This window comes from Adiantum capillus-veneris, chromosome 22, assembly GCF_014529385.1.
Source record: "Adiantum capillus-veneris isolate H3 chromosome 22, ASM1452938v2, whole genome shotgun sequence".
NCBI lineage: Eukaryota > Viridiplantae > Streptophyta > Polypodiopsida > Polypodiales > Pteridaceae > Adiantum > Adiantum capillus-veneris.
The window spans coordinates 98,820,888-98,837,733 of record NC_140952.1 but is presented as its reverse complement, the minus strand read 5'-3'; the positions used below and the strand labels follow the sequence as shown (position 1 = coordinate 98,837,733).

At 44.7% G+C, this 16,846-nt stretch overlaps 1 protein-coding gene across 3 annotated transcripts in view; it reads left to right on the top strand.

Moving 5' to 3' along the window:
- Window positions 1-16,846, top strand: part of LOC147429886 (retinal-binding protein) — a 139,056-nt gene that overhangs the window by 54,007 nt on the left and 68,203 nt on the right. For all 3 annotated transcript variants that reach the window (XM_086496085.1, XM_086496082.1, XM_086496084.1), the window contains exons 8-11: window positions 6,248-6,331; window positions 6,491-6,553; window positions 7,640-7,694; window positions 8,422-8,487. In XM_086496085.1, the coding sequence (XP_086352211.1) occupies window positions 6,248-6,331; window positions 6,491-6,553; window positions 7,640-7,694; window positions 8,422-8,487 (268 nt within the window). The remainder of the gene's footprint in view (window positions 1-6,247; window positions 6,332-6,490; window positions 6,554-7,639; window positions 7,695-8,421; window positions 8,488-16,846) is intronic.

Below are 16,846 nucleotides of genomic sequence, written 5' to 3'. Positions count from 1 at the left end.
CGCGAAAAAAAAAATTGGGATCGGATTTTCCATAGAAGAGAAATCGGCCGTGCTCTGATACCACTGTAACAGACTTGGACATTGCAAGTCAAGAATCTACCGCGACAGCACCAAATAACCACATCAAAACAGTTCACAGTTCACAATTCACTGGCCCGACGGAGTTCCGTGCCTAGAGATATTGGCCCCAAAGACTGGCGTCCCTTTCTGTATTTCTTTTTGTATTAATCTGAGTTCAAAGTACAAGAGTGGTTGGGTCTCACTCTCAGACTCTGCGTCCAGATGCTCTGCAGAGTGTGAGCCCAAACCACATAATTATTTACAAGGGATGCCAAAAGCAGAATCCCAAAAGCTCAAAATCAAAAGCCTAAAAATAAAGCAAAGGCTCTTTCTCTCACAAGCTCTCTTGAGCTTACAAAAATAAAGCAAAGGATTTTCTCTCTCCCATCCTTGGCGTAGAATAAAAGCAGCCAAAATCTTGCGTAGCTTTTTCCCATCGCAGTTGCCGTACAATCCAGCGTGAAAACCGCCGCAAAATCCGGGATCTCCCTACTGCCTTTAGGGTTAGGGTTAGGGTTTTTGCAGTTTTAAGGTTTGCAGGTTTTAGGGTTAGTGTTTCCAGAATTAGGGTTTGCAGGTTTTTAGGGTTTCTGTAAACAGGTGGCCACGTCATCACTTTGTGACAAGGAAAGACATGAAATTTTTCCTAACGGAGTTGAATACCCCATCTACCTTAGAACCAAGTATTGAATTATTGAATTTTTGTTTAATCAAATTTTTAAGTTCTCTCTGGTTTCTCCCCTTGTAGTTCAGTTGGACCACTACAGTCGAGGACAATTGTTTATAAGTGAGAGGGATGTTCCTAAATTTTCTCTATTCGACAGAAGTATAATTATAAGTGAGGGTTTTCTCGCTTGGGACACCAAGCAAAATAATTCTAAATGAGTTATTAAAATTATAATTGAGAGGGTTTTTCTCGCTTGAGACATTCGAGTACATATATTTCTAGTGCGTCATTCAAGGGATATCTGTAGGGCCATCAAGAATGGGTACTTCTGATGCATCACATTGGATGGGTGATAGGGAGCATCGAGAAAAAGTATTCGACCATTCGGGAACGGACATCTCTGAGGAGATTGTACCGTAAGTTTGGTGAGAAAGGACTAGGTGATGGGTATTCGTGATGGGTCACATGGTGGGTGATGGGAGCATTGGAAAGGGAATATTCCGTAGCTAGGAGGAGATACCGAATTGTGTTAGAATTTTGCACAAGAGATGAGCAAGCACTTGAATGAAGATGGGTTCAGAGGAAACTTTAGGAAATATAGAAGCTTTCTGAGAAAGCGGGTTGCTTTTCAGGAAAGCGGGTTGCTTTTTTGTAAAGAGGTCTATTTTAGCATTGCGTCTGTGCATGAGATTGCATCCATGGACGCCTGGGTTGTGAGTGTGTAAGCATTGTTTTCAGCTTGTAAGCTTTTATTGAGTTTTAGCAGGTTTAGACCATTTTTAAAAGTGGCCGGCTGCCCACTTATTACTGATAAAAACAGGCAGCAAAAACCCAGGGCACGCCCTCTCCCTCCCTCTTTTTAGCAGAAGACGAGGCGTGCGGCCCCACTCTGCCCTATTCTTGCTGGGAGGACCATTCCTATTCTTGTCGGCTGCAAGGAGCTATAAAAGCGAACTCTCTCTCACTCTCAGGCATAGGAAAAAGCCAGCGTCATGGACAAGGAGGAGCTGTTGCAGATTTTCAGCCGCCATCGGTGACCCACATGGCTGCCCCAAGTGCATGAGATTTCGTCAAGACCATGTTGACGAGTTTTCATCGCAAAGAAGTTCCTATGGAGAGTCTATCTTCCGCTAAACGGTTCCCTTCATACTTAATCATTTCCGCAATGAACACAAGAGGGAAACACACAAAATGCACACACATATGCTTGCTGTAATTTTTTGCACATAACCGGAAATTCTTACCAGTGCACGTTCTAATGCCGAAATGAATTCCTTTTTCGTGATGGAATTGCAGCAAACTTTGTGTATGCGTAAGATAAGTAGAGAAGACTGAAATTCTTTGAGTGCTTTGCTGAAAACTGCCCTGATTGAGATGATTAGGGGCTGAAAACAAAGAAATTACAGCCACTGTGCTCTAGGAAGAGAGCGTTTGCTGCAACTTTTCGCGACACAACTTCTCAAGAAGGTGGCTATGGCTATGATTGCCCTTGTTCTAGACAATGAGAGCTCAGAGCTACCACATATGTCACAAGGGTGCTCTGAAGCTCTAATGGAGAGCTCCACCGCGTAGAGCACGCTTACATTAGGGGGGGGTAGGTACTAGGAGCACTGCCAACCCTCCAAGAGGAAGGGGTGTTGCTCTTAAATAGACAGGAGGGGGAGAAGGGGGACATTAAGAGATGAGGGAGGGTGAGAGAGAGAGAGCTTGCATGAGTTGTGCCACTTGGCACACTAACTCTAAAACTTTAAAACCCTTCAAGTTTTAAGTTTTAAAAATTCCCAAGTCGTTTTAACAATGTGCAACTAATTCTCAAATGCTAACATTAATTCTACCCATGAGAACATTAAAGGTTCCCGACACAATGCCGCACTCGCATTGTTCCTGCATTATGTGTTCACACTTGTCCGACCACTTGCTCGGGCACAAATAATTAAACTTAATTTAACTTGCTTATCCTAAGGCCTTATTAATAATAATGAAGGCCTTAGGATTACTGTTCTAAGGACCCCATCTTATTCTTGTGCTCCACTAACGCACATAATTTTCTGAGCCTAAAATCTGAGGCTACTATGTTCCCCTTTTGAAGGCCTGATTTCCCAATCACTAAAGCTTCGGGGTATTTTTTGCTAGGTCTCCCTGTGGTGTTCTAGCCCGCATTTAGACACACCTGAGGCCTAGAACTACTAGTTCTATTCTGATGTGCACACAACTAATTAGATAATTATTTATGGTCAATAAATTTATCTCTCAAATGGGAAGTTGCTTTTTGGAAACCGAATTGCGTTCTGAGTATCGAGACCTCAAGGGAATGTTTTTCTTCTTATGATTTTTGAGTGTTTGCTTGCAAGAGTACTTCCTCTTTGCGAGGGAGTAGGAGCCAAGGAAGGCATGAGCCTTTGCAGGAGAAAAGCGCTCTGAGGAACTAGAGCAAGATCATCCCAACGGTTTCGTACCTGGAGTCACTGATCTGAGAGTGGTAGACTCTCAAGTTGGGATCACGAACTTGAGATTCCCAAGGAAGGAATTCACGTCCAGGAAAGCAGAGTTGTTGCTACTAGGAATTCTACGGAAGAGAACAGAGTCGGAAAAGAGGTGCAAGGATGCCGTGCCCTGAGTTTGGAAGTGAGGTCCACAGGCGAGAACCTTGAGTCGGAAAAGAGGTGCAAGGATGCTATGCCCCGAGTTTGGAAGGTGAGATCCACAAGCGAGAGCCTTGATTCTCGAGGATTTAGAATAAGGAAAGGAAGTTCCTTGGAATAGGCCTAAGAATAGGAAGCTGAGGCTTCCAAGTACTATCGAGTCTGATTCTAGAATAAATGTGGTAATATGTTTAGTTCAAGTGCTTGTACAAAGACTCCCCAGTAATAAAGATGCTTTACGGGGGGGGGACCAGCCCATCACTAGTACGGTGTCGATCTTCTCACTCTCTTTCTCTTTCTCTTTCTCTCTACATCACTTGGCTTCGAGTATTACTCGATAAATTCTATTTAACTGAGTATATTCTATATTGTCATGCGCTCCCGTTTGTGAGTGGTCTAGAAGCATTCAAAGCATTCAGACAAGGTCGTGCAGGCAGAGTTGAAGTGTCGCGAGAGTCTCGAGAATTTGAACGTTGCGGTCGAGGATTCTTTGTAGGTGCTGGTTGGTCTTGAATTGTAAATTCTAGTCTTCTAACTTTCTTGGCAAGAGGTTGCTTGGGAGTTTATCTCCTTCATGGGGAGGGATATAAGAAGTGTGTCCCATCTGGACGCATTCTAGCAGTCAGACAAGGTCGTACAGGCGGAGTGGAAGTGTCATGAGAATCCGGAGAATTTGAATGCTGGCGAGGAGTCAGACAAGGTTGTGGATGCGGAGTCGGAAGTGTCACGAGAATCCTGAGAATTTGAATGTTGCGGTCGAGGATCCTTTATAGGTGCCGGTTGGTCTTTAGTTGTAAACTCCAATCTTCTCTTCATTAGTTTATAACCAACCGCAACACAGGCCATATGCTCTTATATGGTAGAGACTTGCATGGATAGACAATATTCTTAAAGAGGTGATGTTAGGCCAATAGTGTAGCACTCACACTGGTCCTCCAAGGTTAACATTTTGAAGAAAGAGATCGGGAGGTAGATATCAAAAAATTCTGATTGTAATTGTCTATGGTTTCAATGGCCATCATTTTCTAGCTACCCCATTTTGCCAAAAGTTGTACTTCAAATAAGGTGTGGAGGGAACTCTGGGCAAAAATATTCTTGAAAGCTTGCCAAGTCCTTGGAGGGTGAGGCTTTGTGGCTAAAGATCTCCACCACCGCATAGCATTGTCCTCGAGAAAAGCGGCTGCTTCAGAAATTTTGGATTCTCTGTGTAGATTGCCAGAGACCTCTCTCAATGCGCATGTTTATTGGTACCAGGCCTCAAAAAGCATCAGATAGATACCAAAGCTGGCGTTGAAAAGCTATTTACGTAAATTCTGGGCTCTGCCATGTCAGCACTTGTGATTCATGGCGTGTTTTATGGGTGTCAATACAACAGCCTGCCACGTCATTAGTATGATGAGAAATTGATTGGTCATCCCTTATGTGACACCTCTGTTGGGGTGTCCATCCTCTTTATGTCCACTATGAGCTGCAGAAAGGGTGTTAAAATCTATGCATCTCAAGTGAATGCCCAATGTGAACTTTATTATTTTATTTTGTCTGTGAGCTATTTATTTTACTTATTTGACATGATATTGGGTCGAGCAATTCCCAAGAGGGGTACTTAAGGTCCCCCAAGGTAATATATGATAAGCACTCTGCTCCCACTGTATAATCATCTACTTCATTGCCTTGGTTGGTTGTTTCAAGCAGCTGTCTCGTTTTCTCTCTCTTATCTCTACGCCCTTGGATCGCCGACTTTGATAGTCTTTGCCTGCTTATTTCTTTGTGCCTGGTCCATGGATATTTCTAGAGATATCTATGAGGGGTGGACCACTATGTGTCGATATGTTTTTCCAGCAGACGGCATATTTTTCTTGGTCCAGAGAGAGAACCTATGATTAGATTTAGATTGCAGACATTACATGGTATCTCTTGGATGAGGGACACTGTCTATGATATCTTAGAGGAGTAGATGATGATGGAGGCCAGCTATTACATGGATATTAGACAATTTGTAGATTTGTATGAGAGCAAGATTAATGATGCTTTAAGGAAGCTGGCTCAGTGAGATAAATGCTCATCTTGGTACTTTCCCTCCGCTTTTTTGATGGAGGACAAGTGGGTTCCTCCTTCCCTCTTACAGTTTGGTTGTTCCGGAGATCTAGATCTTATTTGGATGTACCACATCCAGAGATGATGGAATGTGTGTAAATGATTTTGGAGGCACATCAGAGGGTTTTTTCAGTCCCTTGGATTCTATGAGTTGCTATAGGAGGTTTTGTACAATAGATACTTTATATCATTTTGGTAGCTAGCACTGGTCTTTATAGTTTCGCTACACAGCCAGAGGTGGAAAGAGCTTTTGTAGGCTTCCTACAGCCAGATAGAGCTTCTTCACCACTCCATGATAGAGTGTCTTATCTTTTGATGTATCTTGTGGTTGTGTGGGTATTTTCCCCCATGATTTCATTGTGTATCTTTCATGGTTTTACCCATATTTCTTGTATATAAACCTTTGGTTGATTTTATGTAATGCAAAGGGTCACAAGCTCCGATAAGAAGAAAGAAGGAATGTATACAGAGGGTCAGAGGGTGGCTAGGAGGATTCTTGCTCTGAATCAGGTTGGCATCGACCACCTTTCTGGAGGGAAATTATCAGTGTCTGGCTAGATAGATGCAGTGGCCAACCGATTTGTTGACTTGGACCCTTGAGAAAGTATGTTGGGACCCCGTTGAGAGCATATTGAGCCTATCTGCAAATATTGTTGTCAAAAGGTCGTGTTTTTGAAAAATGAAATAGAGCTGTTTTTTTGTATAATTTTCTTGTGTTATGTTTGTCAAAATTGTTAAAATTTCATCTTTGACAACTTGAGACAGATGGGCCATTTATTTTCAGGTGCACAGATGAACTTCTTGGGCTGATTGAGAGAGCTGTGAAGTCTTATGTTACTGAATCTAGACACTTCTTAACCTTTTTAGGGTAAGTCATTTTTCTTGCTGCATAGGCAGTCATTTGTTCATTTCTTTAGAGAAAAAGCTGTACATACTAGTGCTTGTAGTTTTCTATTTATCTGTGGGAGGATCACAGGCTTTTGCGATTTCATGTTGTTCTCCTCATACTGAACTCGTTGTAATTCAGGGATGTCTTTGAGAATTCTCCTTTTCTCATATCAGCAGAAGAAGCTGGAACCGCCGAAGGAATGTGAGTGCTTAATGTTGTTCGTGAACCTGTGTTATAGTGTTTTTTGTAGTAAAAAATCAATGTTATTTTGTACTAGCTGAGCTGCATGGGCTCTGGTGACAATCGTTACACAATGGAGATTTGTTAACAGTACTTCCTGCATAGCACTTTGTAATTGAAGAAACTTGATGTGCTTTGGAATGATATTCGTCCTCAAGCACATCCACATGGATTAAACAACATATAGGTTCACAAATCAAACCACTGCACTGGACTTATATACATCAATGAATCCACGATATTACATGTAAATGTATTTCTATGAAACATTAGCGTGTACTTCAAGGATCATGGAACTGTAGGAGAGAAAAAACATGTTGCAATGCGTGCTTGAACATACATATAAGCAAATAACGACATGGGAGAGTGATCTGTGAAGAAAGAGTGAGACTTTGTATAAACATTGATCGTCTCAAGAGCATAGAGATTACATCATATTACCTATGATTTCAGTAAAATTGTAAGAGTGCCCAGGGCATTTAGGGCCTAGGCTTTATATCATCACCACACACTACTATAATACCTAAGTTTGTAATCCGCGAATGATGTATATACTTTACATATTACATCATATTACCTATGATTTCACTTACATTGTAAGAATGCCCAGGCTGATATCATCACCACACACTACTATAATACCTAAGTTTGTTATCCGCGAATGGCCATATTGGTTCGAATTCATAAGTAGTTCAATTTACAGCGATGTTTTACTACATTATAGAGAACATACATAGAATAATCATGAAAGGAATTATGACTGTTCTGACACTTCTTCATACAATTTAGCTGTGATGTGTATGCTTATTATCAATCTGGTAATGCCATATGTCTACCTTTGCAATCAAGTATATACACCCAAAATGACCAACAATATAACCATATCCAAAATTGCCAGGAATAGTGAACAAAAATGGCCTTGGAAACAAGCATGATAAATTGTTCAATGTTCTTATAATAGGGTTGCTGCCAAGAAACCGTTGAGTTGCAATTATCCTGGTAAGGTTTTCCTCATTAAAATGATCCGTCCTCTTATTTGTCCTGCAGTGAGCTAGTTGAAGACTACAAAGAGACTGTTATTGCGACTGGGAAGACTCACGAAGTAAGCCTGTTTTCCGTTTGTTAAAATTGTCAGAGATTCCTTGTAAAGCCATATTTAGAAATTTTTTGGTTTGAATGTGCTCTCTTGTTTTGCTTCATCTTCATGTGAGAATCAGAGAAGTAGCTAAAGAATTTCTAGAAAAAACAAAGAACCCTTTTCTCGCCTAAAGTTGTTGTACTTCAACAAACAAAGCTATATTTTCAGGCATTTAGGTGCCATGAGGATTGAGGCTGAGTTGAACTCTGCATCTTGGAGCTCCCACTCAGACACACTTACCATGTAGGCCTTTTCAGCATCAACAAAAAAACTGTCAGCATATTGATTTTTGAAACTCAGAAATTTATTGGTGTTTGGGCTTTACGAGGGATTAAGCCATTCAAATTCTGCATTATCTTCTGTCTGGTCTGACTTGCAACATAGTAAAGCCTTGAAGGCGCTGTAGCTTGCAGTCTAGTCTTTTACTTGTATCATATGGAAGTATTACTGCCATTTAGACGTACTTGTCTAAAAACACGGAGGCATAACGTGTCGTCTGACCTCGCATTTCATTGTTTGGTACAAAATATTGATGAGAAACCAATCTTTTAGCACACCAAGTTGTAGCAGTTGTAATTGATAAATCAGAGGCCTGTTCTGTCGTGGAGTATTTTGTCCAAAATTCCAATTCACATAGCATTGACTAAGGATGTGCATCTGAACTATGGTGTTTGTTGTTGCCCCATTATAGGTTACTGTGACAGTGGATTGTGCTGGATCATTGGTTGCTTGGGATTTTAGCTTGACGTCTGGAAAGGTCAGACATCTAACTTACATGAGGTGTCCATGAAATCTGACCACCTGCTATGTTCATGTTGCATTGTAAGCTGTCTATCATGTGAATTAACCTTGTTAGCCACAGTAAACCATTGAAGGATCTACCGTTTTTTATCCGCCGTGCTCTTTTCCGCCTCACAATGCATTAGCTCTGATAAAGCCAACAAAAAGAGGGAACAAGGGTCTCCTGGGTGTGGTAATCGAGGAGGAAGGGTTGATAGATTTATAAATGATGCTAAAATGCACTAGAAGCAAAAGATGTGCTGACTATATTGAAACGGGCTAACCCCAATACTTCTGCAGTTCAGTTAAAACCACAGTGAGTGTGTGCTGATTGTGGGAAGCTCTCTGCTGCAGATGAACAAATCTGGCAGTGGCATACATGGTTTAGTATAGTTGTGAGGTTGTTTACCAGACATGGGCTTGCTACAGATAGACTTTGGCATCTTCGTGTGAGCTTGAATGCCCCTCGCACACGATTCTCATGTGTTGATCGGAACATGTTGTAGATCCAATTTGATACAGAGATAGACAAGTGACTGCCCATGAAGATACAATCTTATTGAGGTCAACTCCTCCAACTTACAAAACAGGGTCTTTTTGCAGAAGCCCACTGTATGAATGGACACGCATCAGGGCAGCTCAGGGCATACCATCAAATAGGTTGCTGAGATTTGGAGGGCAATAGAAGCGCTGGATCTGTTGACTGTGCTACCGAGAGACAAGTGAGGAGCTCTCTCTATTTAGATGCCCACACTTGGCCCAAGTCTGCCGGCTGAGATGGGTAAAACCAATACACTCAAAAAGCAAGGTTGTATCTTACAGTCATAGTGGTTGATCCATGCCATCTATACCAAACTTCATTTTTTAATGATCATTATTGGTATCTCACCTCACTAAAATCAAATCAAGTAGCCCGTCGTCGTCTTATTTAGCCTTTCCAGTGTCCTCGCTCACATGTAATGTCCATACTAAACTTCATTTTACTTAAGTGGCCACATAGGTGTTTACTATCGATATCCTCACGTTACCTAAGTGGCCACGTAGGTGTTTACTATCGATATCCTCACATTACTTTTTATGATTCTTGTGCTTATTGGTGGCCAGGACCTGTTCTAAATCACATTCTTTTATAGTCATGCAGATCTACTTGTTGCATTATCACAATTAGAAATGTAATGCTGTTCATCACACAAACTCAATCAAATGACGAAGTCTTCCTTGACAAATTTCAAGAGTTTACAATGTTGCAATAATCCTGCAGGTACATGCATAGAAGTTGCATAGGGATACCGGTACACTGTTGCAACAATCGTGTAGGTGCATGCATAGAAGTTGCATAGGTATACCGTCAGCTCAGTGCTTCCTGGCAGGGTAAAGTGCATGATCAAATGGCTACTATACATACAATCTTCCTTGGTTGGTAGAGAGGTCATTGGTGCTACCTATGGGATCTCCAGAGGGGTTACGGCATATTCCTGCTGACTGGCATGCAAATTGGGGGACAGGCTTTCTTACCCTCTCATAAGGGCTGGTGGGCGTTTTCTCGAGTGGTGGGCTCCTTGGAGAGGCGCTCTTGTGTTGAACCTGTTTTTACAACAGAGGAGGCACCATTTTGGAGGTTGTGGAATTGGCAGGCCTGGTTGCTCTGGACTGGGATCCTGGTGAGTGGCAGTGGCCTTCTTTACAGACAGATGGGGCCCTTTTTTTTCTTGAATACATTGTCTATCGGGAGGAGGATCATCTTGAGGACACAACACCCTCCTCACTGTCCAGGCCAGTTAGAGGTATGGCGAGATCAGTGCATCTCTTCGGCCTTTCAACAACAGTTTGTTCACGCATTTGCAGTATTAGGATCAGCCGCTCGATATGCTATTTCATGTGGCGCATGCAGAAATGCCTGCAGGCACTTGGGCTGAGACTACTGGTCATGATCTGACTTGCATGTGATGTACGTTACAGCATGAGTCCTTGAGCCACTGTTTCTGGGTTTGTCTGTGTGCTTAGCCCGTGTGGAGGCCGGTTTGCTATTTGGTGATTAGAGTGGACATTGATGATGGGTTTGTGATGTGGAGGGCTGTTGCACGGCTTTAGCAATTTCTCGGGTCTTTCAGGCTCTCCGACAAATCTGGTTTTCATGCTTACATCATTGTGATATAGATTGGGCACTATACAGATGGTTCCAGATTGTGTACATTAGTCGGACTTCTATCATAGGGATGCAATTTTCTGTAGCATCACTTTATGGACTATGTGGTTTTCCGTATATCACCCTAGGTGGACAGAGCTTTGGGCATATTTGTGTAGGCTTGATTACTATCCAGATAGCTACATTTCACCACTTGATTAGAGTATCCTTATCCCTAGATGTATCGTGTGGTTTGTTATGGGATTTTTCCCCATGATCTCATTGTACATCTTTCAAGGTTTTTCCCAAATTTCTTGTATATAGATCGATGCTCAAGTTTTATGTAATGCAAACGGTCAAAGCCCCACCTTTATTGCGAGAGAGATGAATGAAAATGAAATGCTATATTAAAACGCCTTCAAAAGGCGAAAATGACCCACGAGACCAAAAGTTACATCCCAACACAATCTGATACTCTGTCTAGAAAGCTATGAACATAGAAAATGAATAGAAAGCTCTCTCTCTCTCTCTCTCTCTCTCTGACTTTGTATCAGATCCACCACTTTGTAACTTTCGGGTCTCATAGGTCATTATGGACTTTTGAAGACGTTAATATAACATTTCATTTCATCTCTCTCTCTCTCTCTCTCTCTCTCTCTCTCTCTCTCTCTCTCTCTCGTAACCTAGCCCCCGTCTTCCTCGCGCCACAGCATCTGTGTGTCTCCCCTGGGCGAGGGCGGCCCTGTGGGGGACGTTAAGCCACAGCCCAGCCCCGCTACCTAGCACAGGACGCCCGCGACCTGCAGCTCGTCAAGGACGTCGCCCGCGACCTGCAGCTCGTGAAAGACGTCGCCTGCGCGACATACAGCTCGCCAAGAGATCCCCTCTCTCTCAGCCCGTAAAAACCAGGCTCTACTCGCCTTACTTCTCTGCCTGCTTCCTTCCTCCCTGCTTGTTTCCTGTCTCTGTTACCTCGCCGACACAGTACATAGAGCATGGCAATGCTTTCACCCCAAAAATTTAAATCACAAGCCCCTGATCCCACGCTGTGTTTCGACAAGAACCCCCCCTTTTGCAGCCTGATGTCGTCGCCCTTTGGTACCCCTTTTGCACGCAAGAGCTTTCTTGCGGTGGCAGCGGCACCGAGAAAGGACCCCGCTGCTCGCCAAGAAGCACGAATCACAGCTCTTGAGGCTCATATTCAAGACCTCATCGAGGAGAACGAGAGACTCAAAGACCGCTTACAAAAGCTTGAAGATGCGAAGGAAGTAGAGAGCCAATCTCTACTTGAAAAAGCACACGCAGTCGAAGCCTCACTCACCGAAACTGTCATGGCAGCCCAGAAAGAAGCACACGCAGCAACACATAAAAAGATTGACACAAAGATATAGACGGCCCTACAAGAATGTCGGCTACAAGAATCTCTTGGCCTCAAGGTCCGGATTGGGAGACTACACTCACCATGGTGTACCCCGGAGGACACCCTTGAAGAAGCAATCATCAAGCTCAATGACATTCTTCAACCTATCTACATCAAGCCCGAAGATGTTGCTTGAATTAACGATACACATAGACATGTGCCACCCGAACACTGCATACTCACTTTCAAGGACAAAGATGAGCGTATGAAGCTGCTATGTCAATCTCGACTTCTCAAGGGCAAAAAGCTTTGGATTGCAGAAGAACTGAGCATGAATCAACTCAACAGTAAAGCGAGCGAGCTCAAGAAGATGCATGAAGCACGCAAGCAAGGTAAATGGGCAGTCTACTGAGGTGGCAAAGCGATCATCCAGGAATTTCGAAACCCCAAACCGGCTCTCCCCTTAGCCAGCGACCCTTAGGTTTTTTTGTTCTCCCTTTACCCTACCCTCTTGATGGACCCTCAGTCCTTAACTGATATGTATCAACCCGCACTGAGAACGATTTGTTGTAATGTTGTGTTTTTGGTCCCATAGGTCATATATGACCTCCGTGGACGATAATTCAATCTCTCTCTCTCTCTCTCTCTCTCTCTCTCTCTGACTTTGTATCAGATTCACCACATTGTAACTTTCTGGTCTCATAGGTCACTTTGGCCTTTTGAAGACGTTAATATAACATTTCATTTCTACATCAGAGGATTCGGATCACTTTGGCCCCACATGCACGACGCCCAGTCAGACTACTGACCATGGAGGAGAATGATGAGATCCGCCAGCGATCGATGTTGGATCTCTTGTGATTTAGCTATCCCAGCTAGCTGCTTAGTTCACACCTACCAGTTTAGGATTCCATAGTATTTTTATTGTCATTTTGTTACTCTAACCTTGTATCAGATCCACCACCTTGTAATGTTTTGGTCTCATAGGTCACTTTGGCCTTTTGAAGACGTTAATATAAGATTTCATCTCTCTCTCTCTCTCTCTCTCTCTCTCTCTCTCTCTCTCTCTCTCTCTCTCTCTCTCTCTCTCTCTCTCTCGCCGCTCACCCTGCAGCACCTGCCCCTAGCCGCTCGTCCCTAACCCCCTCGCCCCTCGCCCTACACCCCCTCGCCACTCGCCCTGCACCCAACCGCTCGTCCCTAGCCCTCACCCCTAGGCTTCGCCCCTCGCCCCTAGCCCTCGCCCCTCGCCCTTCCCTTTTACTCCTCGCCCTCGCCCCCGTCAAAATCCCCCCCCCCCCCCCCCCCCCCCCCCCCCCCCCCCCCCCCCCCCCCCCCCTCCCCGTTTTTTCCCCTTTTTCTCCTCGCCCTAGCTTTATCTCCTAGCCCCTCGTCCTTGAACCTTGAACCTACCCTTGCCCTCTTCCCATCGCCCTCGCCTGTGGCTTGACTAAAACACAATTTAATTAAATAATTTGCTTGCTCTGATTTAATTTTTGCTTTGCTTCAATTCTCCCTACGGAAAGCACTGCCCACCGAAAAGCAAAAAGGAAAATCACAAAATCAGAAAGGCCGATTTTACTACTACAGGTGCTAGAACAGGAGCAGACCATGGCTGTTTTAGTTGTGTAGGACAGCTTGGACAGGTTCGGATTTGTGGTGTATGCAGGACAGCGTTAGACAGGACATTGGGCAAGGCCCCTCCATTATTTTGGCTTTTGGCTTTAAGGGTGACGCCCGCAGTGGGCTGTGGTTGTATCTTTACCCGCCATGGAATGCTTGATGCGGGAGACAATGTATGCATAGTGTGGGTGCATATGTGCGCTTAGTGGCTCTTTTTTGGATAGTGATTAAGCATGAGGAAGCTGAGCGATAAAGCCGACCCCCTAGAGGATGCCATTCAAAAGTGCAAAGAGGAAATGACGGAGACTATTACCAAGATGAACCGCAATCTATTGGGCACAATAAATATGCTCGAAGGACGCGTCCTGATCCTAGAAAGCAAGATAAGCGCATCGGAAGACCGAGTGACGGCTCAGGACGAAGAGATTGCGTCACTCAAAAAAGATATCGCCGAAGCACGATCAAGCAACACACTGGAAGAGGGTGAATTGCAACCCTCAGTAATCGAAGAAATCAATACTATCAAGGAGCAAGTACGGGCCATCAAAGAGGGAGAAGAGCAACACAAAGAGATGACGACTTCTTGGGTGGATGTTCTTACAAAAACTGACGCAGAAGGTGGATGAAGCCGAGAAATGGATCGAGGTGGCCAAGAAAGGAAAAGGCAAGGAGATAACGTCCACATCCACACCCACTATCATTAATCAGACACTAGAGGAGGAGCAAAGAAGACGTGTGCGCGCTTTAGATGTGAGAATTTGCGGTCTTAAAGACAAAGGCAGTGTGGACGAAGAGGTAAAAGAACTCATGGCCTTGATGGGGGTTCATGAGCCGACGCACACAAGAGCCTGGAGAGTGGGCAACACAAAGAACTCATGGAAGCAGTGGGGAAACCTTAAAAGAAAGGGCACTCATCCTCCGTTTTCCCTCCATGGAAGCGAAGAAGTCCTTCTTGAAGAAAAGGCCAACTCTTAAAGAGACGGGCATTTTTCTCGGGGATGATCTTACTCTCTCGCAGATCGCTCATATGTAGGATGCCTGAGATTAGAGCGGCAAGGGGGAAAGGCAAGATTGCCTTTTACCGAGATGGAAGAGTAGTAATACTGGAGCGACGCTCCACATGACGGTGCAAAACTTATGGGACCACACTCAAAGTGGCGGCCTGGAACTGTAATGGATCCATGCGTCTTGATGTGGGTGCTTTTGAGGATAGCTTTACTGGAAGAGACATCATTTTTTACTCTGAGACACACCAGGCCCCTGGGCAATCCATGCCTCACATCACTGGATACAAATGGGAGACAACTTACAGACAGGAGACACGCTCAGAGCACAGGGGAAGGGGCTTGGGGGGAGTGATAGTGTTATTTAAAGAGGATTTGCAGCCATTGATACATATTGCCCGCAGGGATGAGCAGGCTAGTTACATGTGGGTGAGATTGAAAGCAGAGACAGACAGATATCTCTACATTGCTATTTGCTACTTTCCCCCGAGTACGTTGGTCTATGCATCACCCAGAGGACAGTCCCCCTTTTCTATTTTGGATGATGACATATGGGAGTTCTCTAGAGATGGTGACATTATCATTCTAGGGGACTTCAATGCTAGGACTGCCCATCACCAGACAGTGTTTTATGATACTTCAGAGGAGATGCTGAGAGAGCTAGATGTTGTAGAGACGAGCCTGTCCAGACTATCACACGATGCGGAATATATTGAATATGGACGACACCTGATAGACATGAGCACCGCACATGGACTGGCCATCTTGAATGGCATACAGAGGTTTCTTGCTTCGGGAGGCTTCACATGCTTTCCACACAGACATGGAGCCAGCACAGTGGACTATGTCATGGCACAACCAAGCCTCATCTCTAGTATCCAGGACCTCACGGTTGGACCCAGACCTGTTGGTGTGGAAGTGGATCATGCTCTTGTATCGCTGACCATTTCTTTAAAGTTTAGTGTAGCACACAGGCTACGGGCAGCAGCCCCTACTCGCTACACCTTCACGCGGGAGACGGACTCTGTATACATAGATGGGATCTACAGACGCCTGTGCGCAGAGGAGCCAGGGCGAGACCTCTGGAGGAGCTTACTACTATACTGACACAAACACTACATGATGCAGTAGTAGAGGCATACCCACACACCCAGCCTGAGCTGAGACGCCGTTCAGGGAGCATGCCCCAGAACAGTTGGTATGATGAGGAATGCCAGGACACTAGAGCTAGATTTCAGAGGGAGGTGCTTTTGGGGAACATCACTCATAGGCTGTCAGAGATGGACTTCTGACACCTAGTGCGGCGGAAGAAGAGGGCATTTTTGGCTCGCCTAGAGCAGGATCTATACCAGCTATTCTTGAGTCAGGACTCACGTGAGGCATGGAGGCTCTTTCATGAGCACTCCCCCCCCCCCCCCCCCCCCCCCCCCCCCCCCCCCCCCCCCTGCCATCACTTCTACAGAGGCCTGGTGCCAGTATGCATCATCTTTGTACACAATTCCTGAGCAACCCCCCCTTCTGGACCCCCCCCGATCCATGTTCGCACACATGTGGTTTTTTCACCGCTGAGATGGTGAGGAAGGCCATTGATAGGATGAAGACTGGGAAAGCATATGATCATGATGGCTTAGTGGCTGAGCATTTCATGCATGCCAGAGATTTAGTAGCAGAGCTTCTAGCAGTTATGTTTAACCGTGCCATGTGTGAGGGCTTGCCTGTACCTGGAGCCTATCTACTATTGTACCTATTTTCAAGTCGGGAGACCCTATGGAGCCTTGGAACTATCGCACTATCATGATTGGACACACATTGGCACGGTTGTACGCATCTATTCTTGAGTAGCAGCTGAGTAGATGGGCAGAGAGAGAGGGGATGCGCGTAGCCGGGCAAGCATGTTTCAGGAGGGGTTTTTCTACTCTTGACCATATCTTGACACTCAGAGCCATCATTGAGGAGGGCAGATCGCGGGGGAGACGGATCTATTGCAGCTTTGTGGATTTCCATAAAGCTTTTGACACAGTGCCCAGAGCGAGATTGATGTGCAGATTACAACAGATGGGAGTAGCACATAGCTCATTTGGGAGGTCATGGCATTATACAGGTCAGTAGTGGGGCATGTACGCACCCCAGAGGGTCTATCCACACCGGTTTACTCCACTATTGGGGTGAAGTAGGGCTGCCCGCTCTCTCCTACTCTATTTGGTATGTATGCAGATTAGGTTTC